Source organism: Hemitrygon akajei, chromosome 1 (assembly GCF_048418815.1).
Source record: "Hemitrygon akajei chromosome 1, sHemAka1.3, whole genome shotgun sequence".
Taxonomy (NCBI): domain Eukaryota; kingdom Metazoa; phylum Chordata; class Chondrichthyes; order Myliobatiformes; family Dasyatidae; genus Hemitrygon; species Hemitrygon akajei.
The window spans coordinates 74,152,483-74,178,827 of NC_133124.1; the positions used below are offsets into that span (position 1 = coordinate 74,152,483).

The 26,345-nt window shown below is 44.0% G+C and overlaps 1 protein-coding gene and 1 long non-coding RNA gene across 3 annotated transcripts in view; one reads left to right on the top strand and one right to left on the bottom strand.

Moving 5' to 3' along the window:
- The window catches only part of LOC140727913 (uncharacterized), a 120,238-nt gene that overhangs the window by 49,620 nt on the left and 44,273 nt on the right, over positions 1 to 26,345 (top strand). The window lies entirely within an intron of this gene.
- The window catches only part of LOC140727896 (carbohydrate sulfotransferase 9-like), a 76,911-nt gene that overhangs the window by 24,832 nt on the left and 25,734 nt on the right, over positions 1 to 26,345 (bottom strand). Inside the window, exon 2 of the mRNA XM_073045837.1 lies at positions 22,978 to 23,165. Coding sequence (XP_072901938.1) covers positions 22,978 to 23,122 — 145 coding nt within the window. The 5' untranslated portion in view covers positions 23,123 to 23,165. The remainder of the gene's footprint in view (positions 1 to 22,977; positions 23,166 to 26,345) is intronic.

Here is a 26,345-nt window from a genome sequence, read left to right on the forward strand (position 1 = left end):
GGGACATGTCTTCACCGCCAGATTTGTTTTCAAGCTTCTTGATTTAGACCCTCTTGCCCTTCAACCAGGATCCCATTAAGGAGCACACACTATTGTCTCCCACACTATTACTGACCTTATTAGCTCTGGGGATCTCCCATCCACTGCCACCAACCTCAGTTCCCGCACCTTGTGTTTCTACCTCCTATCCAAGATCCACAAACCCGCTTGTCCAGGTAGACCCATTGTTTCAGCTTGCTCCTGCCCCACTGAACTCTTATCTGCGTATCTCGACTGTTTTATCCCCACCAGTTCAGTCCCTTCCTACCTACATCCGTGACACATCACACGCTCTGGATCTTTACAATGATTCCAAGTTCAACTGGCCCCCATCATCTTATTTTCACCATGGATGTCCAGTCCCTACACACCTCCATCCCCACCAGGAAGGCCTCAAAGCTCTCCGCTTCTTTCTGGCACCAGGATCAACCAGTTCTCCTCCAACACCACTCTCTTCTGTCTAGTGGAACGTGTCCTCACTCCTAATAATTTCCTCTTTCTCTGCTCCCACTTCCTTCAAAAAAAAAAGGTGTAACCATGGCTACTTCCCCCCAACTTTTAATTCTATTCATCTTTTTTCCCTCCGGTCCTGCCGAAGGTTCTCAGCCCAAAACATTGACTGCACCCTTTACCATTGATGTTGCCTGGCCTGCTGAGCTCCTCCAGCATTTTGTGTGTGTTGCTTAGACTACGGATTGTATCTACGGATTGCCTCTTGTTTGTGAAGAAATTTCACATATTGTAAGTCAGTGACTCTGATTCTTACAGATGCCTCAGATACAAGTTGCTATTGTATTTTTAAGCAGCAAGATTCTGAGAAAGTGTTAGTCACTGTATTATCAGTGCACTTCTTGTGTTTTTGACATACGTGCGCACATACAACCTTCCTTGGTGTGCGTTATTATTGTGTACACGGCCTGGGCAGCTGGATCAAGCAGCTGCCTCAACAGGTTATGTGTTAACGGGGGCCATCACGTGTTCTGCAGAGTTCCAGAGCCCCAGCAGTGTGCAATTCCTGACAGATGTTCAACTGGTTTGGAACTGGACATCTGTGTGCAACATAATAAAACCAACAATGGCCTCCGGCTGTATGGAGCACAACGTACAGAAGATTGGAGCAATAAACCCAAGTCTGTCAGAGTGGCTCCCCTGGGTCTGTTACCTCTCCCTGCTGTAGAAAGGCCTCGACCGAGAGGGCGTGGAGGTGATTCAAAGGTTAGTTATTATCAAAGTATGTATGCAGTTTGCAACTCTGAAATTAGTCTTCTCCAGATAGCTACAAAATAAAGAAACCATGGAAGTCATTCAAAGAAAAATGTCTCAAAAACAGAATGGTAACATGATTATCAATCTCCAAACCCCTACCCCTTGTAAAAAAATTAAAATGCGCCAATGAGAAAGAATGGGCGAAAACACAGAATAAAAACCGTAAGACTGAAGAAGTCCACGTTTCAATCCATAAATGCAAAATCTCGGTAATGTCCGCCGACATCGAAGTGAAAGATACCACTCAAACTCAGATGCCTACCCTCCAGCAACAGTGAGCGATAGGGCTTACACAGACTCCTTCTCCGGCAGCAGAAAGACCCATCCTGTCAGCAATCAAAAGAAGGCAGCTGGTGCTGAACCCCTGCTCACCTTGACGCTTTAATCGGCGAAATGGAATCGATCATCAGCTCGCACCCTATCTCCAAGTTTCTTCACCTGGAGGCTGCTCGAACTCACCTCCTGGAATCTTCTCTGAGACAACAATGTGCCAGCTCACTCAGTTGATTTCCAAACTCTAAATCGCAGGCTCTAACAGTTCAGGAAATACATTCAAGATGAAAAGCAGATGTAAAAGATGTGACAAAGTTTTGTGGACTATCTGGAAGATGTTGACTGAAGGAGTGCTGAATGCTGGCACCATCTTGACTGAACCAGAGGACACAGCCTAAGAATAGAAGTCTGTCCCTTTACCACAGAGCTGAAGAGGAATTTCTTTTACCAGAGGGCGGTGAATCTGTGGAATTCATCGTCACAGACAGCTGGGGAGTGCAAGTCCATTGTACCGGGCTACTGTGCTGCTCCAAAGTAACATCGCAGGCACTACACGGAAATGTCGTGGTTAGCATAATGCTGTTACAACACCAGCAACCTTGGTTCAGTTCCACCACTGTCAGAAAGGAATTTGTACCTTCTCCACGTCCACAAGTGTTTCCTCCAGGTGCTCTGTTTTCCTCCTATATTACAAAGATGTATAGGTTTTTACGTTAATTAGTCACATGCGTGTAATTAGGTGGGGTGGGTTCTTGGGCCTGAAGGGCCTGTCACCAGGCTACATCGCTAAATAAACAAAATATTTAAAGAGGAGGTTGATGGGTTCATGATTAGTAAGACCTAATCAGCCATGATATAATGGACGAGCCGAATGGCCTTAATTCTGCTCCCACGGCTTTTGGAGCAAGGCAAAGCAGGCACATCACCTCCACACTCCTCTCCAGCAACACATCACTGTGACACTGAACTAAACCATGGTTGTCACTCCCTCCCCAACTGCATATCAGCCTTCCATCTCTAAAGGACTTAAATGAACCTAATAGGTTTTTACAACAATCCAGTGATTTCACAGAGGCCATTACTGAGATCACTATCTGAAGATTCCTCTTCAGTTCAGACTAATTTCTCCCTTGTCTTGGTAGGATTTGAACTTACTTCTCCAAGTCTTCAATGCCGCTGGGCTATTGATCTAGAAACATGGCCACCGGGCTATCTCAGCTAACCAACCTGAGATGCTGTTGCTATGGATTTTCTGACTAAACAATAAAGAAGACATCTTCACTGAGTTGTAAAAGTACACATGACAAATGAGTGTTTAATCCAGGAGGAGGAGAAGAGCTGCTATGTTACCTCCTGACCACTAATTTTCAGGCTGCGAAGACACGATACTTCGGCATACAAAGACATTTCTCTTCTGTTTCTCGTTAGTTTCCCGCTCTTTTATCTACAGTCTCTGAATGTAGGCAATAAGCTCAGGGACCCATTGATTACCATTGACAACACTGAGTGCAGAGAAATCAACCACCCAAGGTTCATTCAGGGCTCCTGGGAACAACTGAGTCTTAAACCAAACACGGACTAGTGGAGCTGTCATGGTGCAACAAAGCACACAAAATGCAGGAGGAACTCAGCAGGTCAGGCAGCATCTACGGAGAGAAATGCAGTCGACATTTTGGGCCAAGATCAGAAAGGGGTCCGAGGAATGTAGGGGTACAGGTAGACAGTTGATAGGTGAGACCAGGTGAGATGATGTGAGAAGCTGGGAGGTGATAGGTGTAAGAGATAAAGGGCTGAGGAAGAAAGAATTTGAGAGCAGTGGAAAGTGGGGAAAAAGGGAAGAGGGTGGGGAATTACAGGGAAGTAATGTTGCCTGACCCAAATTCTGCTAGCATTTTGGGTTGAGCCAGATTTTTTAGCATCTGCAGATTCCTTGTCTCTCGAATGGAATCACAGCTTTGTTCCTCCAGATATCTGAGTCAATCATTGTTAATATCCAGTTTGCTGAATACTGTAACATTAAAAGTTGGAAATTGCTTTATATAGCTATTAAATTGCAGTTCTTAAATAGTTCATGGAAAATGGTCTAAGCCTTTCTCACCAAACAGTGCTCTGATTTCTCTGTGAAACAATTAAATGATTCTAAAATCCCACTCCCTGAAGGGGTGGAGGAGGCAGGAAGCCTTAAAACAAATGAGCACTTCATCTCTCAAGATGTCGAATGTGCCAGTAATGGCATTAGTACAGATCGGCATTTGACACTGGCTTAGACACGGACTCGCCTCATGTTGTTGGAACTTGTCACTCCAAAGCAGGAAACTAACGCTCAGTCCACTTCTTTGCTATCCCCTTTAGGCAGTAACCCGCAGAAGAGGTAATGAAAGAGGCACATGCACTGCAGATGCCAGAAGAACCTCACAGGGAGAGCAGCATCTGAGGGATAAAAGGGAACTTGACGTTTTGGCAGAAACCCTGCATTTGGACTGAGAGTGGAGAGCGGAGATGACTGGTATAAAGAGGAGAGAGATGTAGCGTGAAAGGATTCTGAGGTGATTGCTAGGCTGAAGAGGGGTGGAAGGTGACAGGCAGGTAATGCCAGGTAGGGGATGGAGTGAGGGTGAACTTGGAGCGAGTGGCAGGTGAATGATGAAAGAAGATAAAGATGGAGGGGAATGAAAAAGGAGATTCTGCAGATGATGGAAATGTTGAGCAATACACAAAATGGAGGAACTCAGCGGGTCAGGCAGCGTCTATGAAGGGAAATCAAATGGCTATTTTTGGGCTTTCATGAGAACTGGGGGGGAGGGGAGTTTGAAGGTTGGAGACAGATGCTGGAGGGAGATGTGTAGGAACACAGTGCTACCAGTTCTGATAAATAAAGGAGCTGAGACGGAAACATTAAGGGACAGGTGAATGACAGTTAACATCAAATGCGGATGGTACTTATGAAGAGGTGATAAAGATTTAGCAAGAAATTCAGTGCAATAAACAAAACACTGAGGATCTCAACTGGTCAGGTAGCATTTGTGGAACAGTAGACATTTCAGGCCAAGATGCATCATCTGGACTGAAGGATAGAGGGGAGATAGAGTAAAGAGATAATAGGTGATGGATGGATCCTGCTGTGGTGGAGGGGGTGAGAGGTAGATGACAGAGGGGACAGCTGGATGGGGACAGAGGCTGGGGGTGATCCCAGGGTGGAGACAACAGAGCTGTGGAAGATGAAGGAGGGGTATGGATTACACTTGGCTGCCGTAGTGAGTCTGGGTGGGAGAGCGGCCGAAGAGCAGCAAAGTGCAGAGATCGGGGAGGGGGTTGCAGCGGTGAGCGAGGGTCTCACGAGACTCTTGTGAGAGGGAGGAGGGAACCTTCTTTAAAATGGGCATTTGTATTGGCTGTTGCTTTAATCTAGTGGTCACCAACCTTTTTAAGCCCAAGATCCCCTACCTCGGCCTTAGTGAAAGGCAAGATCGACCCCAGATCAATTAGTTACACGCATGCGCACCGGGGCAGAAAAGACCGGAAGTAAAACCCCGCAACCCGGAAATAGAAATAATGTATAAACACCGGGGTCACCGCCCTTTGTTGCACTGTTTAATATTGACAATATTCTTATGGACTTGCTGACGGGCGGGGGGTGGGGGGGGGTTTGTAGGTGTTAAACACGACCGGAATACAGCGATACTCGAAGCAGGTTCCTTATGTCCAGTCTATTCTGCAATTTAGTTTTCGCAGCTCTCGGCACTTAGCTTCTGTCCTGCTTGTTCACGTGTTTTCTGCTCACAAAACTCAGTGGGTTTGTCTTTAAGTGCAGGGTGCTTGGACTCAAGGTACCAAAGCAGTTTTGAGGGCTTCATTGCCTCATTAGACAGCCTCCCGCCCGCCGTCAGACGCCTTGGCCAGGTGTGGCTGGTTGTGGGGTAGTGTGAGAGGACAAGGTAAGGGTCGGAGGTCCCCGTGCTGGGGGCGCAGCGGTCGCAATCCGGAGAGAGAGAGCAACCAAGCGAGGAGTGTGACAGGGCCTGTGCCCGCCCCCTTGTAGGATCTATCGGCCGACAAAAGTTTGTTTCAGTAGATCGCAGCGCGGTAGCTGCTCTGCTACTTACGGAGCCTTGAACCGGAATTAGGTCATCTGTGAATATTTTAGCACCGGGTTCCCCACAAACATTCAGTGTGCTAAACAAGTTTAGAGGCGGCGCCCATCTGTCCGCGCTCCAGGCCAGTAGCAACGGCACTTCCTGCTGGCCGCGTGAGGGTATCACGGTGTTTAGGCGACTGATGACCTCACGTGCGTTTAAGTTCAACAACTGGTGTGACGGAATGAAGAAAGGTGCAGCTGACTCATTGTTTCTTCGCGGCCCGGTGGTTGGGGACCGCGGAAAGTACACTGCGTACTGCGGGGGAGCTACACGCATGCGCACTGGGCAGAAAGAATGGAACTAAAACCCTGCAACTCGGAAGCAATCTCTCAAGAGTATTTGTGTATTTATTTAGGGATCTACTGGGAAAGTCTCAAAGATCAACCAGTCGATCGCGATCGACGGGTTGGCGACCACTACTTTAATCAGATATGGAAATGATCACATCGTCACCTTTTCACCACCCCATCCATAACGCAGGGTGGAAGGTAATGTTTTCCAGGTTAAACTGCTCCACTCCAGAAATGCCTCTAGTTTTTAGTTCCCCTTTCCTTGGAAAAAAGGCCAGATTGCATTCACCTTTTCTATGCCTTTCATAATCTTGTACATCTCTATAAGATCAACCCTCAATCTCCTGTGCTCTAAGAATAATGCTCTACCCTGTCCAACCTCTCCCTATAACTCAGTCCCTTGAGCCCTGGCAGCATTCTCGTAAATCTTCTTTGCAGTCTTTCTGGCTTAACAATGTCTTTCCAAAGTCAAAGCCAAGGTAAAATTTATTATCAAGATATGTGCACGTTATCATATACTACCTTGAGATTCATTTCCTTACAGACATTTACAGGAAAATAAAAAATACAGCAGAAGTTAGGAAAAACTGTACATAAAGACTGACAAACAACCAACGTGTAAAATAAGACGAATTGTGCAAACAAAAAATAAAACTGAGAACAAGTTATAAAAAGTCCTTGAAAGTGAGTCGATTGGTTGTTGAGGTGGGTGAAGTTATCCAAATTGGTTGTAGGGTAATAACTGTTCCTGAACTTGGTGGTGTGGGACTTAAGGCTTCCATACCTGCTGACCGATGGTAGTAGTGAGAAGAGGGCATGGCCTGGACAGAGGGGTCTTTGATGATGGATGGTGCTTTTTGGGGTAGCACTCCATGTAAATGTGCTCAATGGTGGGGTGACCAAAACTGTGCAATACTCCAAGAGCAGCCTCGCCAGCTGGTAGAAACATAGAAAAGCTACAGCACAATACAGGCCCTTCAGCCCACAAAGTTGTGCCAAACATGTCCTTACCTTAGAAATTAATAGGCTTAACTATAGCCCTCTATTTTTCTAAGATCCATGTACCTATCCAAAAGTCTCTTAAAAGACTTGATCGTATCCGCCTCTACCACCGTTGCTGGCAGCCCATTCCAAGCACTCACCACTCTGAGTAAAAAAAACTCACCCCTGACATCTCTTCCGTACCTACTCCCCAGCACCTTAAACCTTTGTCCTCTTGCGGCAACTATTTCAGCCCTGGGAAAAAGCCTCTGACTATCCACACGATCAACGCCTCTCAACATCTTATACACCTCTATCAGGTCACCTCTCATCCTCTGTTGCTCCAAGGAGAAAAGGCCAAGTTCACTCAACCTATTCTCATAAGGCATGCTCCCCAATCCAGGCAACATCCTTGTATGCACCCTTCCAATGGCTTCCACATCCTTCCTGTAGTGAGGCGGCCAGAACTGAGCACAGTACTCCAAGTGGGGTCTGACCAGTGTCCTATATAGCTGTAACATTACCTCTTGGCTCCTAAATTCAATTCCATGATTGATGAAGGCCAATACACCTTACACCTTCTTAACCACAGAGTCAACCTGTGCAGCAGCTCTGAGCATCCTATGGACTCTGACCCCAAGATCCCTCTGATCCTCCACACTGCCAAGAGTCTTACCATTAATACTATATTCTGCCATCATATTTGACCTACCAAAATGAACCACTTCACACTTATCTGGGTTGAACTCCATCTGCCACTTCTCAGCCCAGTTTTGCATCCTATGAGGGTCAGTTTAACACAGTGGGCCAAAGGGCCTGTTTCTGTGTTGTATGACTCTACGAGCTGCCAAGGACACGTTTTGCTGCTGTTGAGAAACTTGTTCGGGGGAGTGGGGGGGTGCAGGATAGGATTCCAGTGAACATACTGGGCACAGGGGACCGGGCTGCTTAACGATTTAAATAACTCACCAGAGAACAGTCAGAATCAGGTTTAATATCACCAGCATATGTTGTGAAATTTGTTAACTTAGTGGCAGAAGTACAAAGCAACATATGACAATATAGGAAAAAAACTGAATTACAATTAAAAATTAAATATATAAATAAGCAGTGCAAAAACAGAAATGAACAAAAGCTAGTGAGGTAGTGTCCATGGGTTCAATGTTCATGCAGAAATTGGATGGTGGAGGGGAAGAAGCCGTTCCTGAATCGCTGTGTGTGCGCCTTCAGGTTTCTGTATCCCCTTCCTGATGGTAACAGTGAAAAGAGAGCATGTCTTGGGAGGTGGCAGACCTCAATGATGGACACTGCCTTTTTGAGGCACTGCTCCTTGAAGAGTGTGGCAGCAGGCTAATCACCATGACTGCCATTTGTAAAAATACATATGGTTGCTGAGATGGGAAATCAAACAAGCTTTGTCCTTGTTTGCAGAGGAACAGACCAGCAGTGCGGTCCAAATATTGAAATCCATAAGAAAGCAACCCCATGTGGATTTCTCAAGATGACAGGAAATGCTCGCACAGATGAACACCGTTGGCTCCTCACTATAAACACTGCTGTACATGTTGAGACCACGGTAAAATACAGTGCAGCTCCTCCTGTTAATGAATGAACTCCATATTGTCAGTACTCAAATTAAACCTTTTACAAAAAAGCATCAAGGTGTTACACATTGGCAAGCTGAGAGGAAAATATATAGTTAACAGCAGGTCCCTTACCTCCTTATTAAAGCAGCTAACAATCAAAGACCCCAACCACACCAGACATCCTCTTTTCGGCTCGAAGATACAAAACTCTTAAAGCATGTCCCACCAGGCTCAAGCACAGCTCCTATCCCATTTTTATAAGACTACTGAATGGTCCCCTAATTTGATAAAAATTACCTCACAATCTACCCCGCCGTGACCTTGCACCTTACTGTCTACCCGCATTGCAATCTCTCTGGAACTGTAACACGTTTTCTCCACTTTGTTGTTTTCTTCTGTATTACCTGAATGTACTGATGTGATGGAATGATGGGATGCAAAAAGTTTCTCACTCTAACTCAGTACCTGTGACAAAAATAAATTTGTCCATAGCTCCTTAAAGGTAGCCAGGCAAGTTGATAGAGTGATAAAAGTGTATAACATCTGTGCTCCATGTTCTATGGCATGCTTGCTTTCACTGGCTGGGGTATGGAGTGTAAAGAAGACATATTGCAACTGTACAAAACAGAGCACCGAATACAATTCTGGATGCCCCATTACAGAAAGGATGTGGACTCTTTGGAGAGGATGCAGAAGAGGTTTACTAGGATGATGCCCGGATTTGAGGGCATAAGCTACACAGAGAGACTGGAGAAACTTGGACTGTTTTCTCTGAGCATTGGTGGCTGAGGGGAGACCTCAGAAAAGTTTATAAAATTTATGAGGCATAAATAGGATAGACAGTCATTTTCCCAGTATAAAAAGGACAAAAACTAGAGGATGAGAGTTGGAAAGGTTAAGATGTTGCCTGGACTAGAGGGCCTACATTATATGTTGAGGTTGTCCATGTTGGATCATTATTCCTTGGAGGACAGGAAAATAAAGGATGACCTCATACAAGTTTACAAAATCATGAGTGGTATGAATACAGTGGACAGTAATAGTCTATTACTATCTCATCTGATCTTGTGAGAAGTCCTGTTGCCCATGTTTGCACTTTGAAAATTCTTTAAAGAATCTTATATCCATATAGAGAAACAAGCTAACTGAACCAGACATTTATACTAGTCCTATATTTATACTCTTCCTACATTTCCCCCAGGAGTAGGGAGTCCAAACTAATCGGCACAGATACACGAGGGGAGACATTTCAAAGAGACCCGAGAGGCAACTTGCTTACACAGAGGCTAGTGAGTACCTGGAATGAGCTGAAGTATAATTGCAACATTTTAGAGGGATTTTGTTAGGTACATGGAGAGAAGAGGATTGGAGGGTTATGGGCTAAAAGTGGGCATGAGGAACTAGTAAGGAAGATTCAGTCATCAGAATGGACCATTTGGGCTGAAGGGCCTGTTTCTGTGCTATATGACTATAACATGTGTAAGAACTATCCACAGCTCCATCAATCTGTCATTTGCTACTGATCTACTCCAAGGTTGAAGCAAGTCAATGGAACTCACTGGAACAATTGTGTGGCATTCACCTACTCCCACAAATAGAGTAAGAGAAGCAGTTCCTTATTTTAGTACTGATTTCATCCCGTTGAGTTTCAGCACATCACCAAGGACACTGACAAATTTCTATGGTTGTGTGGTGGAGAGCGTTCTGACTGGTTACATCACCACCTGATATGGAGGCTCCAATGCACAGAGTCGCAACAGGCTGCCGAAGGTTGTACACTCAGCCAGCTCTGTCACAGGCACAACAGTTCCAGTCATCGTGGACATCTTCATGAGTTGGCACCTCAAAAACCAGCATCCATCACTAAGGACCCTCATCATCCAGGATGTCTTCTCATTACTACCAGTGGGGAAGGAGGAACACCCACACTCAATGATTCAGGAACACCCTTCCACCATCAGATTTCTGAGCAGTCCGTTATTCCTTTTTCTTTGCACTATATACTTCTTTTGCAATTTAAAGTAATTTTATGTCTGCATTGTAATGTTGCCACAAAACAACAAATTTCATGCCATCCAAGTTAGTGAGAATAAACTTGATTCTGAGTAAGCCTGACCACATCCCTGTCAGTATCCTGCTGAATGAAAGCAAATTGAGCAGACTCCTTGTCCACTAGTGTGCGAATAAATGAGAGGCTTACCGTACAGTCCAAGTGTGGTAACTGAAGGAAGGAATTGACACACCAGGATGATTACAGATTGAACACCGCACCAGAGATGTGGGCTTCCGAACCTTTAACAAGCCACTGGCCCTTGAAAATGTACTCAACGCGAGTGAGGAGGGTTGGGCCATTGAAGGAGCTGGCTGGGTCTGCAACCCTCTGCAGTCTCCTGCAATCATGCACATTTGAGCCTCCACACAAGGCGGTGATGCTCTCCACCAAACATCTATAGAAACTTGTAAGTCTTTGATGACATACCAGACATCCTCAGTGCATTTTCTCAGCCAATCTTGAACTGCTTACAGCCAAATGTGCATTATGTAGAATTTATGTTTCCAGAAGTAAATCCCTTATGACGTCCAATCTGACTCCACAGACTTGACAGTTTGCTAATTACTGCTGTTCCATGTATAGCTCTGATAGTAAACCTTTCCCATGCCTCTAAATCTGGGGTGGGGGGAGGTGGGAGAGATTAGAAATGGTGAGCAGGAAGGAAGAGAGTGTGCCCTGTCCTAGTTGTGTGAAATACATGAAATGGAAGAAGGAATTGTGCTCAACTTGGATAGAAGCATTACATTATTGACAGCAGCACTTGCCTGAAAATTAACTTAGATGGATTCAGTTCCCTTTAAATATTAAAATGGTTTTAACAGAATCCAAGCCTGAAACAAGAGGTAATATATTGGATTTCCCTTATTTTACTGACTGACAGCCAGAATTTCTTGCCCCAATTTCTCCCCTTCTGGCACGTGTTTGATTCCAGTTTCATACAGCATGGAAATAGGCCTCCTGAATGCATACCGTCTTCCTCCCAGGGAAAAGGAATCAAAACTTTCGGCACAGGTTTAAGGTGAGAGTGGAAAGATTTATAAGAGACTTAAGGGTTCTCCATATATTGAACAAACTGCCAGAGGTGGCGGCTAATGCAGGGACATTAACAATCTTTTAAAGATACTTGAACAGATAGGGTTTGGAAAGGTTTAGAGGGATACAGGCCAAACATGGACCAATGGAAATAGCAAAGTGGGCAATGCATCTTTGTAGGCATTGATAAATTGGGCTGAGGGCCTGTTTCAATGCTCTATGTCTCTACACAAAATGTAAAATGGATAATGGAAGGCATGCAGTATGTTTTTTGCTGTTCTTGTTTGGCAATAATCTCTCCCATTTACCCAGCACCAGATCTGTCAGCTATGTTTTTAGCTGTCCTTAACCCCACTCCTCCCACCCTATAATACTCTGAGACATCCAAGTCAATTCTGACACTCCTGAACATCTTGACCATCCCCCCACCAAACCTTCCACCACCTTTCCTTCCAAAGTCTACCTCTTTAGAATTAGAGAATCAGAAAGCAGTACAACATAGAAACAGACCCTTTGGCCCACCATGTCTATGCTACCCTTTCTGCCTATGGACACCAACTACATTTGCCTGTATTCAGTCCATATCCCCCTCTGCCTGCCTATCTAGGTGCCCCTTCTTCAGCTTGATGGCATGTGCTTTCAAGCTTTTGTATCTTTTGCCGAATGGGAGAGGGTAGAAGAGAGAATGTCTAACGTGGGTAGGACCTTTGATTACATTGGCTGCTTTACCAAAGCAGCAAGTTGAGATGGAGTTACAAGAACATAAGAAATAGGAGCAGGAGTAAACCATCTGGCCCATTAAGCCTGCTCTGCCATTTAATAAGATCATGGCTGATTTGGCCATGGACTCATCTCCACCGACCTACCTTTTCCCTGTAACCCTCGTCCCTTATTATGCAAAAATCTATCCAACCTTGTCTTAATTTTATTTACTGAGGTAACCTCCACAGCTTCATTGGGCAGAGAATTCTACAGATTCACCACTCTCTGGGAAAAGCAGTTCCTCCTCATTTCCATCCTAACTTTACTCCCCCGAATCTTGAGGCTATGTCCCCTAGTTCTAGTCTCATCTACCAGTGGAAACTACTTCCCTGCCTCTATCTTATCTATCCCTTTCATAATGTTATATGTTTCTATAAGATCCCCTCTCATTCTTCTGAATTCCAGCGAGTACAGTCCCAGGCGACTCAATCTCTTCTCATAGTCTAACCCCCTCATCTTTGGAATCAACCTGGTGAATGTCCTCTGCACCATCTCCAAAGCCAGTATATCCCCCCCTCAAGCAATGAGTCCATGGAGAGGAGGCTGTTTCTGTGGTGTCTGAGCTCTCCACAACTCTCTGCACTTTCTTGTGGTCTTGAGAACGGCTGTAGTACCAAGGATAGGGATGTGCGGGGCAATTAATTAATTAATTAATTAATCAATCAATCTATCTATTTATCTATTGCAGACAAAGGTAGGTGTCAGTAATGCATAGCCAGGAAGTGGTGGTGTAAGCAGATATGACAGTGGTGTTTAAGTGCTCCTAGACAAACAGATATAAATGGAATGGAGGGATATGGATCATGGGCAGGCAGAAGGATTACTTTAATTGGGAATCATGCTCTGCATACATATTGTGGGCTGAAGGGCCTATGCTTCAGTATGAAATATACTCCCCATTAGCTTTCAGGCAGTGGGATTTTCTCTAGAAGGAAAAAACACATCCACAAGGGTTCAGTAAGCATCACTTCAGGATGGGGTATGAACAAGGGCTGATACACAGCACCATCTGAATGAGCTGTCCCAATGGATAGGCGCTCAGCTGAGACCAGTGAGGTGGGGGGGGGGGGGGGCAGAGACTGGGTGCACAGCCCTTGTGGCAGGAGGCTATACAAACACAGAACACAGCAGGATGCACCTGCAATAAATGTTACCTAACACTCCACCAGAACTGGAAAGGCACTGTTTGCTTTTGGTGCGCAAGTACAAGGGTGGAATTGTTTTAAAAGTAGGAGCAGTGGCACAACGAAAGACTAGAATAACCTCTTGAGACCTTCCATGCATGACACAGTAAATCAGGGAAGGGGGAAAGTCCAATTCTGGATAATTTACTTGCTTTTTTAAAGCAGCAAAAATATGTTTCTGGAACAGCAGGCAGCTTAGTTAGTTCCTGTTCCTCAGGAGGTGGACTTTACCGACAAAGTCCTCGAGAAGGTCACAGACACAAGGAGCACGAAAACAAGACCACATTAGAAAGCTGATTAAACTACTTTTTAATTAGTACATTTCCAAGCTGTACAGCACAGTCAGAGGCCTTTCACACTATGCTAAGATGCTTCACCCAGAAATACGCCCTCTGCTGTCCATTTTGTGTACAGTCACACTCAGACAGCACAGAAACAGGCCCTTCGGCCTAACTGGTCCATGCCGATCTTAACTAATCCCATTTGACAAAGTTTGGCCCATATTCTATCCATGTTTCTGTACAAGTACCTTCTGAGCATCGCTAATTTGACTCAGCCACTTCCTCTGGCAGCTCATTCCATAAACAGCCCAACCACCCTCTGCATAAAAGTTGCTTTCTGGTCGCTGAATTTTTTTTTTTCCCTTTCACCTTAAACTGATGTAACTCTATTTTCCCAAGGAAAAAAAGCTGTGTGCATTAATCCTGTCTACATCCTTCACCTCCACCAGATTACAGCTGTCTCCTACATGCCAATCAATAAACCTTATAACTACCTTATAACTAATTGGACACTAATCTCATCTAATCTGATTCCCCTCAATTCTCCTCACATTCTAACCCTCACCTACACACTGGAGGCAATTTACAGTGGTCAGAACACTGTCTCGCATGTCTTCTTCATGGGGGCAGAAACTGGAACACACAAGGGAAATCCACTTGGTCACAAGGAACGCATGCAAACTCCACACAGTATCCAAAGTCCCCCCCCACCCTTCTCTCACCTTCCATTCCAGCTCACCTGCAATCGCCTCCCTCCTTCCCTTTCTCCCCTGGTCCATTCTCTTTTGCCAGCAGATTCCTTTTTTGAACCTTTACTTTTTCCTCTTATCACCTCCCAAGCTTCTCACTTCAACCCACTGATATTCCCCCTCTCCTGGCTTTACCCATCACCTCGTTTTGGCTTCCTCCCTCTTCCTTTCCAGTCCCGATGAAGTGCCTTGACCAGAAACGCCAACTGCTTATTCCTTTCCACAGATGCTAGCTGACCTGCTGAGTTCTTCCAGCCTTTTGTGTGTTTTAGTCTGGTTTTCCAATATATGCAGAATCTCTCATGTTAAAAATTATACAGCAAGGAAACAAGCCGTTCTGCCCAACTAACCCATGCTGATCCCAGGGATTCACCTTTTTTCTGTCCCACATGATTTCACACACTTCTAAATATACAACTGCATACAGTGAGTACATTCTAATCAGCAGCACTTGTTGGCCATTAGACACCACAGTGCTCAGAGCAAACAATGCTTAAAATAGTGATATTGGCGTGTGTTTGTGTTCAAAAAGCAGTGTTTCTGTCACTAATATTTGACAAGAAATAAGCAGCAAGACAAATGCAAACTACTTTGCTCACTGTTGTTTCAAGAATTCGGGCCTGGATTTGCCAGAAATGGCCAGGAGTGAAAATGGAACAATTTCACTACTTCAAGTTAGGAACTATTGCATGCAGAATTAAGGTATTGACGATCATCTTGAATGTTACAATGAGAAAGAAAATTTAGAGGATGCAATTATCAAAAGCATTGTTTGAAAGCAGTCCATGATCTTTACATGATTAATTGTGCTGATTTTGCTCATTTAAAATTAATCAAAAGAACACAACAACATACTCTGGATGATTTCCTCTGTCTATAACCATTAGGAACTAATATAGTTTTATAGTACTGTAGTAGTATTGGTAGTGTTCTAATTTGTTCTGCATTTCATTTAAATTCATTATTTGTTACTCAGTTAAGTGCTAGTTTGTTGTTTTTATACCTTTTTAAATATTTCCATGAAACTTTGGCTAATTGGGGCAACCATTTAATTAGGTCAAATGTATCCCAATCAACCAGAATCCAGTGTATATCAACACAAATGCTGCCCAATCTGCTGAGTTTTCCCAGCACTTTCTGTTTTTACTTCAGATAGTTAGTAGTTGCAGATTTTTTTTGATTTCCATAAATGATTCATTACATCCTTGCCCACTCCCCATAATTCCCAACTCCCCCAAAATATAAAAACCAAAGGCACAACCTTAAACATTTTCAATGATGCTGCCTCAGTTCTGTGGGTAGAGGATCCTCAGACTTAAGACTCTGTGACAGAAATCCTTCTACTTTTACATCTGAAAATTACCACCCTTGTTTTAGAGAGAGGTTGAAGAGACAGGCTGAACTTCGGTGCTAATGCCATGGGTGTGAATACACATTGTGCTCTTGACAGAACTTTTGAACTCACAATTTCCTAAAGCCCAATCCTTGTGTATACTTAAAATTTTAACTCAGACATTTTTGCAGGAGTAGGGTCTTTTCAGGTTGATGAAACAAACCTCTGGATGTAGCCCACAGCGAGGCATGAACTTGCTGGATCATCTGAACGGAGACTATTTCACAGGCTTTGCATTAGGTTAGATTTGCATGGGAGTCATCAGGCCACATACTTTATTGGGATTTTTATAGAGGAAGGGGCTGGGATGGGGAAGAGGGTAGGTAGATGGGAGAAGAGACCCAAAATATGTTTGTTACATTTTCTTTAACTACTTTGCAGGTGCTGTACTGTTTTTAATTATTTAAAATATTATTGGGAATTATGATGTAGGAGCCATTTTGGCTAACAGAGAAATCCTATTCCACCAGTTTCCTTTGATCTATTCACTCCACATCCCCAACAACCCTCCCTCAAGGTTCTGACCTTTACCTACTCACTAGAGGCAGTTAACCTACTAACCCAGCTTTACAACGTGGGAGGAAAGCTGAGCGTACAGGGGAATCCACGTGGCCTCGGAGAATGTGCAAAGTCCACACAGACAACACCCGAGGTCAGGGTTGAACCTTGGTCTGGGGAACAGTGAGGCAGCAGCACCACTGTGCCATGCTCTGTGCAGTGACTGTCCTTTAAACAATTAAAAAATATGATTACCTCTTAATAGTATTGTTTCTGAATACTAACAACATTTGGAAACATTTCCAAAGCAATCCTTAGCTTCGATTCACAGCCAAGCTCATGAGGTCATTGCTCACAGGTGGATGTGGTTTGCACCAACCCAACCCATTTGTGTTTTCCAATTATATCATAAAACATAGAACAACACTGCACAGCAAAGGCCGTTTGACACACCATGTTGCGCCATCTTCCTATCTTGTTGAAAGAGACCTCAGTGCAATGAACCACGTAGTCAGAAGAAAACAGAAACCAGTAAGACACTGGTGTGGAGACTTAAGGCGTTTGCTGTTACAGCTTGAACCAACTCTTGCTAAAAACCATCAAGCTCAAGGACCACATTGATACTGAAGCTGCTGTACAGTACAGAGATACTGCAAATGCTAGGTTTAAAGACAAATAAAAAAATTAAAGCAGAATCTTTTTTCTCAGCTTAGCATTTTGTAGACGTTTTTATACCGTGGGGGCGACAGAAAGTATATTGTGCCTAGGAGGGGTGTTGGACAGTATGAAGGTGCTTCGTGGGGGGTGTTAGCAAGTATGAAAGTGCTCCTGGGGTGGGGGTTGGGCTAAAAAAGGTTAGGAAACACTGCTCTAACCACTACTCTACACTTCATACGTTCTAACTCAGCAATGGAGTAATATGGATCACCTCTTGTGTTAAAATGGACTTGTCTCTGATTGGTGTCTGTTTTTGCACTGAGGACCAGTCTGTGCATATTCTTCAGTTTCTCTCTCGGTTTGGTTTATTATTGTCACATGTACCAAGGTACAGTGAAGATTCTTCCTTGACATGCCATTCATACAGATGATTTCATCACAACTGTGCACTGAGGTAGTACCAGGTAAAACAGAATTCAGAATAAAGTGTTACAATTACAGAGAAAGTGCAGTGCAGGCAAACAATAAGGTGGAAGGATATATCGAGATAGATTGCAAAGTCAAGGGTTCACCTTACCGTACTAGGAGACGATTCAATAGTCATATAACAGAAGGGTACAAGGTGCCCTTGAGCCTGGAGATATGTTTTCAGGCTTTTGCTATCTTCTGCCTCATGGAAATGGGGGGGAAAAAAAGAGAATGCCTGGAGTGGGTAGGGTCTTTAATTACATTGTGTGATCTTCATAATTTATATTCTGTGTGTTGTCTGTAGCCACGTACCTGTGATGCTGCTGCAAGTTTTTCACTGTACTTGTGCGTGTGACAATAAGCTTGACTTGAACTTAAATCTCTGGCTCTCATTGTTTAGTACATCTCCACTGGATGCCTCCTCAGATTCCCCTGTCCTAGCCTCTCCTCACAGCTAACCAAATAAATGTTTGAAATTCATGGTATTATCATCAATTTAGCTTTCAATGTCCATTGTAGTTCCATGTGAATGATACAACAGCATTGAATGTAGGGAGAACATTAACTTCATCCTCAATGGGCAAATTAATTCTTCAAAATAGTTGCATCGAGGTCAAAGTAGTTGTTTTCCACAGGGCAGCGAATCTGGCAAGTAATAAAAGTCATATGTTCTCATCAAAAATATTATTTCCGTGGCTGTAAAGTTGTCTATTGCTGATGAAATAATGCCTTAACACACATAAAAATGAACACGTCAAGGCTATTTAAATGCCATTATCTGCGTGGAATGACTGCCAATATTTTGAGGACATTTATTTAATATTAGTTGCATCAATTCAATCACATTTCTTGTTGGTCTGGGCTCTGATGAAGGAGTATTTGCTTTAAAGCATACCTGAGTCAGTCATATAAGCTTCTATATATGCCAAGTGACTGCAAGGCATACAAGCAGTGATCGGCCATTCAGCCCATCGAGTCTGTTCCACCATTCCATCATGGCTGATTTACTTTTCCCTCTCAACCTCATTTTCCTGCCTTCTTCCATTATCCTTAACACCCTTACTAATCAAGAACCTATCAACTTCCACTTTAAATATACTCAATGACTTGGTCTCTATGGCCATCTGCGGCAACGAATTCCACAGATTCACCAGCCTCTGGCTGAACAAATTCCTCCTCAGGTATGGCCTAAAGAGATGTCCTTTTATTCCAAGGTTGTGCTCTCTAATCCTAAACATCTGCTCCACATCCACTCCATCCAGGCAAGTGCTGTGGGCTCCAAACCCCTCCCGTTCATGGCCCAATCCAAACTTCTCAAATGCTACAACGGAATCTGCATCCAGCATTTCTGCTGGCAGCTCGTTGCACATTCACAGCACCCTCTGAGTGAATAAATTTTACCTCAGATTCCTCTTAAATATTCTATTCTTCATCCTAAACCTATGACCTCTAGTTTTAATTTCACCCAACCTGAGTCTACAAGCATTCACGCTAACTATACCCCTCATTTACTTGTATACCTCCATAAGATCTCCCTTAATTCTTCTGCACTCCAGGGAATAAAGTCTTAACCTATTCAACCTTTCCCTATAACTCATATCCTCAAGTCTTGGCAATATCCTTGTAAATCCTCTTCGCATTCTTTCAAGCTTATTGATATCTGACCAATACTATACACAATACTCCAAATTCACCCTCACCAACTTCTTGTACAATTTCAATATAACTTCCTAACTCACTGCAGGGTCACTATGCTAAAAGCTCTCTATGACCCCTATCTACCTGGATGCTACTTTCAAGGAATTAAGGATCTGTATTTCCAGATTCCTTTGCTCCACTGCGCACCCTAGTTCCCTTCTGTTCACTATGCAAGTCCTAATCTGGCTTATCCTCCCAAAATGTGAAAAAAAAATGGGCAGACTATTATTTAGATGGGGAGAGAATTCAAAATGCAGAGATGCAAAGGGACTTGGGAGTTCTTGTGCAAGATACCCTAAAGGTTAACCTCCAGGTTGAGTTGGTGGTGAAGAAGGCAAATGCAATGTTGGCATTCGTTTCTAGAGGTATAGAATATAAGAGCAGGGATATAATGTTAAGGCTCTATAAGGCATTTGTGAGACCACATGGAGTATTGTGTGCAGTTTTGGGCTCCTTATTTTAGAAAGGATATACTGACATTGGGGAGGGTTTAGAGAAGATTCACAAGAATGATTCCAGGATTGAAAGGGTTACCATATGAGGAACCTCTGGCAGCTCTTGGCCTATATTCCCTGGAGTTCAGGAGGATGAGGGGGGATCTCATTAAAACATTCCAAATGTTAAAAGGCCTAAACAGATCGGATATGGCAAAGTTATTTGCCATGGTAGGGGAGTCTAGGACTAGGGGGCAAGACTTCAGGATTGAAGGACGTCCTTTTAGAACTGAGCTGTGGAGAACTTACTTTAGTCAGAGGGTGGTAAATCTGTGGAATTTGTTGCCATGAGCAGCGGTGGAGGCCAAATCATTGCGTGTATTTAAGGCAGAGATACATAGATTCTTAATTAGCCAGCACGTCAAAGGTTATGGGAAGAAGGCAGGGGAGTGGGGATGACTGGAAGAATTGGATTGGTCCATGATTGAATGGCGGAGCAGACTCTGGGCTGAATGGCCTACTTCTGCTTCTATATCTTATGGTCTTAAATTCCATTTCTCCTTTTGCAGCCCATTTTCCCTGCTGGTCAAGATCATGCTGAAAGCTTTGTCTTGGCACTTTCAGTGAGGGAGTCTGCAATGTCTTGTGGTCTTCGGTAGAGCAGTTACCATACCAAGTAGTGATGCATCCATACAGGATGCTTTCTATGGTGCATCTGTAAAAATTGGTGAGGGAAATTAAAGAAATTAGGAAAAGGGTTTCACTCAGTGACTACAATCTGCAGCTCACTGTCTGAAAGGGTGGTGGAGTTGAAACCCTCTCAGTATTTAAAAGATCTGGCACCCGATGTTCCCTAAACCACAAGACCATGGATTGTCCAACTAATTAATAGCTAACAGGCAGGGACATAATGTGCCAAATAGTTGCTTCCTGATGGTCTGCTTTCCCCTTCTAATAAAGCATGCACTATTAAAAAATACAATGCTGGAAGAACTCTGAGTCGAACAGCATCTGTGGAGGAAAAGAGTGCAAGTGCACATTTCTGGTCAAGCTACTACCCTGAGCCAAGGCTGAGAGGGAAGAGGAATGATTGATTGTGTATAGCAGTATGAAGGTTTACAGTGAGGTGACCAGGTGCATTTCTATATCTAACAAACACCAGTACTTTCCAGGGCTACCTTAAGCCACTGACCCAGCGGTTTGGGCATTTTATCTCACTTAAGGCTGATTTATACTTGTGTGTACGGGCTACGCCACAGCCTATGCTGTAGCCCTGCTTTTCACTTCTGCATCACTCTACGCCGTAGCGAGCATGCGTTAGTGTGTGCCAGAACGCTAGTTGGCGGTGGGGTTTCTGTGCCACTGTGTTGAGTTTCTTCATGAGAGACATGGACAAGGAAAAGCATTTCAAACATTTTCGCACGTCGGCAGGTAGATTTGACAATTTGGTTAATCTGTTTCGCATCAGTGTACAGACATGGGGGAGAATAAGCAACCGGAAATGCGTAGGAGGAAACGTGATGCTACCAAGCGGACCAATCACAGTTGTTGCAGTCTGCGTCGCCATAACACGCGGGTTACTTTTCTGGGGAGGTGCACGTCACCCTACGGTGTCAATGTGACGCACAAGTATAAATCAGTCTTTACTCTTCCCCACCACAACACAATGGATGTAGTGTTCACTGGTTATGCATTTTGTATTGTATAGAACCTCTCCTACTGTTATCATAAAGCCCAATATAACATCAACATTTTGCCTTCTGTCTGGGCAGCTTCCACTCATCGGGAATTAATATCATATCCAGCAGTTTCAGGTAACTCACTTGCCCTGTGTGCCAGAACCTGCTGATTCTGCTGTTGATAACCACTGACTTGTAAGTGGTTCGATGATACTGACTCATCGAACAGTACAGGTGTCGTAGTACTGCAGGGGTTAACATAATGCTATCACAGCCCCAGCAATCCAGGTTCAGTTCAGCCATTGTGTGCAAGTAGCTTGAGCATTCTCCCTGTGACTGTGTGGGTTTTCTCCTACATCACAAAGACGTACAGGTTAGTTGGTTAATTGGCCACATGGGTGCAACTGAGCGGCACGGTCTCATTGGGCCAGAAAGTCCTGTACCGTGCTGAATCCCTAAATAAAAGATAAATAAACAAGTAAAGGAACTGACCCTTTAGTCCACAAAGGCAGTACCAAACATTATACTGAATTAAACCTAGTCTCTTCTGCAGCTCCATGTCCCTAGTCCTACATACTCATGAAGCTATCTGAAAATCTCTCAAACAACTATCATACCTGCCTGCACTATGATCCCTGGCAGCCATTCCAAGCACCCACTGGTCTGCGTAAAAAAAAAACTTGCCCTACATATCTCCTTTAAACTTCTCATTCACATTTTAAATGCATGAACTTGACATTTCTACACTAGGACAAAGATTCTGATCATCTACCCTATTTATGCCCCTCATAATTTTATAAACTTCTATCAGATTTCCCCTCAGCCTCCAACACTCCAGAGAAAAACACACAAGTTTAATCAGCCTCTCCTTCTGTCTAATCCACAAAGCATCTGGCAGACCTCTTAAGCACCCCTTCAAAGCCTCCCTATCCCTCTTATCATGGAATGACCAGAAAGGCACACAAGTTTTTCCCCCCCAATCGCACTCAGTTGATTTTTCCTGCCTGACCTGCTGGGAATTTCCCGCAGATCTGAATTTCACAGTTTATATATTTCTTTATAGTTTTCCCTCTCACATACACACTCTCTATCATTCTCATAGCCTCTCGCACTTTTACTCTCACACACACACATTCCATCTCTCTCACTGCTCATCACCATAGCAATCCCAGCCTCACCCTTTGCACTATCCATCCCTCCTCCACCCTCTTAAGACCACCTTTTCTCGCCCTCTTTTTCCAGTTCTGATGAAGGGCCTTCAACCTGAAACATTAGCTCTGCTTCCCTCTTCACAGATACTGCCTGTTCTGCTGAGTGCTCCTACCATTTGTTGAACTTTAAAACACTGATGAACATGAAATAGTTGACTCCATTCCCAGCCATCCTAAGATCCATGCATGTGAGATGTATGTCATGGACTGGGGGGGGACTATAAGATCTGTTTCTGTGTGGTCTGACTCCATGCAGCCAGCTTGAAATTATAGCCCAGTTTCTTGCAAGCACACCCCAGTGACTAACCTGGAGACTGCTCTTCAATCTGTGCTTGAAGGTACACGAAGAATAGCAGACCCACGCATCCAAAGAAGAGGACAGACAGGAAGATGTGTCTCAGTTTCATGTCTTTAGCCAAGTCCTTAGTGTAGCATCGTCTTTTTCGCTTCATGGCACTCCATCTTCAGCCTCTCATCCCTCTCTGTGGGCGAGTTCTGGTAACACAGGACACAAAGCTTACTAACCAAACACAGCATGCAGAGGTTTCGAAACATGTTAAGAAGCAAAATGATTAGCCTGAATATCTCACCGAGTTCCATAACAATTAATTACAAGATGGTATTGTGTTTACTTGGCGACTCATTTGAACACAGCAAGCTCCCACTATATGATAAGCTGCCATGTAATTTATGCTACTGTGGCCAACCCTTGGATTGGATGCCCCTTCAGTCCCCTTCGATGTCTAGATGGTTTAAGTGACCATCTAGACACTTCATAATCGGTGTCAGTGACTCTGCTTCCACCCCTCTCTCAGTTCTTTCCCCTTACTCTGACTCTGTATCCTCTAGATTTATCTACCTCTGACATGGATACTGCCATGCTTGTGGGGATTGTCATAATGCTATACTGCACCAATGTACAATTTTTGGCTAAAATAATGAAGTAAAATCATGCATTCTTACAGCACATTTTGTGACAAAGCACATCTGGAGTTGGATCTGCACTGTCATTTTGAAAACACCAGTGGCTGATTAAATCTCACAAACACCAATCAAGGCAGTAACCAGGTAATTTTCAGGATTTTCTGGAAAAATGCCAGTGGTTCCCTAGGGAGCTGCTGACATTTCTGTCCATAAGCGTCAAGAAATTCAGAATATTTCGTTGAGGTTTCCCCTGGACTATAGTTGACAGAGCCCTTAACTGTGACTCCTCTAATTTCCTGCTCTTGTTGAGCTGAAGGGCCTGTTTCTGTAAGGAATGAATTGGACTCTCCTCTCTAATTGACACTCTGAACAGTCTACTCCTCACCTGGTTTGCTTTACCATTTCAACCCTACTGCACCCCTCAAGGCACCTTCCGAATCAGCCAAGGAAATTGACCATCAGTGGCAAGAGATGTGACTTCTTCCCTCTCTACCATGCAGGCACCCAAACAGGCTTTCCAACCGAAGCAACGGCTCATTTGCACTTCAGTTTACCACACTGCATTTGGTTCTCACAAAGTGGCCTCCTTTACACTGACAAAAGCAAAGGAAGACTAAATTATTGATGTGCAGATCACCTCAGCTCAATCCAGTGTTCTAGCCATGTTCTCAAACCCTTCATTCTACCTCTTACATTGTTATTTTAGCATTTCTTTTCACACTACTTCCATTTGTGCTATTCACTGTTTTTGTACTAGTCACTGTATTTATTGGTACATTTACTGGTGTTTTCATGTATACTGTTCACTCGAGTTTCACGCGAGCAAGGAATTTCATTGCACCCTGGTATGTGATGATAAACTGATCTCAGAGCCTGTATCTGACAAGATTCCAGTCTCCAGTTTTCCTCCTCAATGGAGTGTGGAATATTTTTAAAGCAGAGATAGTTGGATTATAGATAAGCAAGTGATTGAAAGATCACCAGGATCAATCAGCAGGAATGCAGAGATGAGATACAATCTACCTGCATTGGACTCCGTGGCAGTAACACCATATTCTGCACTGTCTTCCTCTACTATCTCAATTCACTTACCGGTACATATGGAATGATCTGTCTGGATGGCATGCAGACAAAAGTATTTTTAAAACTATATCACAGCACGTGACAATAACAAGCCACTTTCAATCAGATTGTCCACGATCTTACTGAATTGTGAAGCAAAATTGAAAGGCCAAATTGAATCTCCAAATTGCATGTATATTCATTTAAATTCAAGGATCACATTACTGGACACCGCAATACTGTACAATATCAATGCTGATGCTTTATCTAAAAGCAGCCAGGAGCTACATTATTACCCACTACGTTAAGAGTTAATTTATTTTTCATTTCAATGTTCTTCTTCTTCCTCACACACATAAGGAAAAAGGTATGGATCACCGTCAGACGTCACCGTGAATGTGTGGCACGCTGTGTTCTCCTTCTCAATGTGTGTTTTTAGTCTGATCACCCCGACAGCAGATTCAGGAGGCGTGCTTGCTTCTAGAATAATGCAAATGTTTCGCAGATGGTTAGCCGGTTTGCTAAATATTTCAGCATGCCTCGACATGCAAATAGGAAAGGTAATGTCTTGAAAATAAACTGTACCTCTGTGTCCATAGTTAGCAGTGTTCAGAGGACTATGGAGGCAGTGGCAGCTGGTGCTTTCCTTGTCTGGAATTCACCACCCCCACATCCCCAATTCTGATGAGGATCCCAACCTGAAACATCGACAATACTGTCCCCACCCCACAGGTGCAGCTTGACCCACGAGGTCCCTCCAGTGTACCTCACCAATGCCTTTCAGCGCCTGAATGGTAGCACTGTTATGTTATAGCGCAGAATCTGGAAGTTCACTGGGTCCACAGACGCAGGAATAAAAATCTGTTTGGTCAGACTGTCACAATGTATCCTCCTTCAATGAGTTACCATTTTTTATTATTTAGTATTGTTGCATGTACCAAGGTAAGGTGATAAAAACTTTGTTTTGCATGCCATCTAACCAGACCACTTCAGTACAAATCATCAGTACTGATCAATACACTGAGGTTGTACTGTACAAGGGAACCAACAACAAAGTGCAGAATAAAGTGTTACAGTTACAGAAAGTGCAGTGCAGGTACATAAGAGAGTGTACAATCAGGAGCCTGCCTCATCGTACAAGGGGACCATGCAATAGTCTTATAGCAGCAGGGCAGAAGCTGTCCTCGAGCCTGGTGGCAGTGCGGAGAGGGAAAGAATGTCTGGGATGGGTAAGGGTTATTCCACTTGCTTTGCCGGGCCAGTGGGAAGTGCAGACAGAATGGAGACTGGGTTCCACGATGCGTTGAACTCGACAACTCACTGCAGTTTCTTCTGGCCACAGGCACAGCAGCTGCATATGATGCATGCGGTTAGGATGCTCTCAATGTGCATCCGTATAAATTGCTGAGAGTCAAAGGGGTCATGCCAAATTGCTCAAGCATCCCGAGGCAAAAGAGATGCTGGTGCGCTTTCTTAGCCATGGAGCTCTGCAGTTTGACGCCGATTAGCAAAGTTTACATCCAGGAACATAATGCTAGACAGAAGGCCTGAAGCTCTACAGCACGAGGTTCAGAAACAACTACTTTCCCACAACCATCAGGTTCTAGAACCTCTCTGCACAACCCAAACACTAGCTCGACAACAGAACAGTACAGACCACTGCTTCCACCCGTATTCAGCTGAGACCCT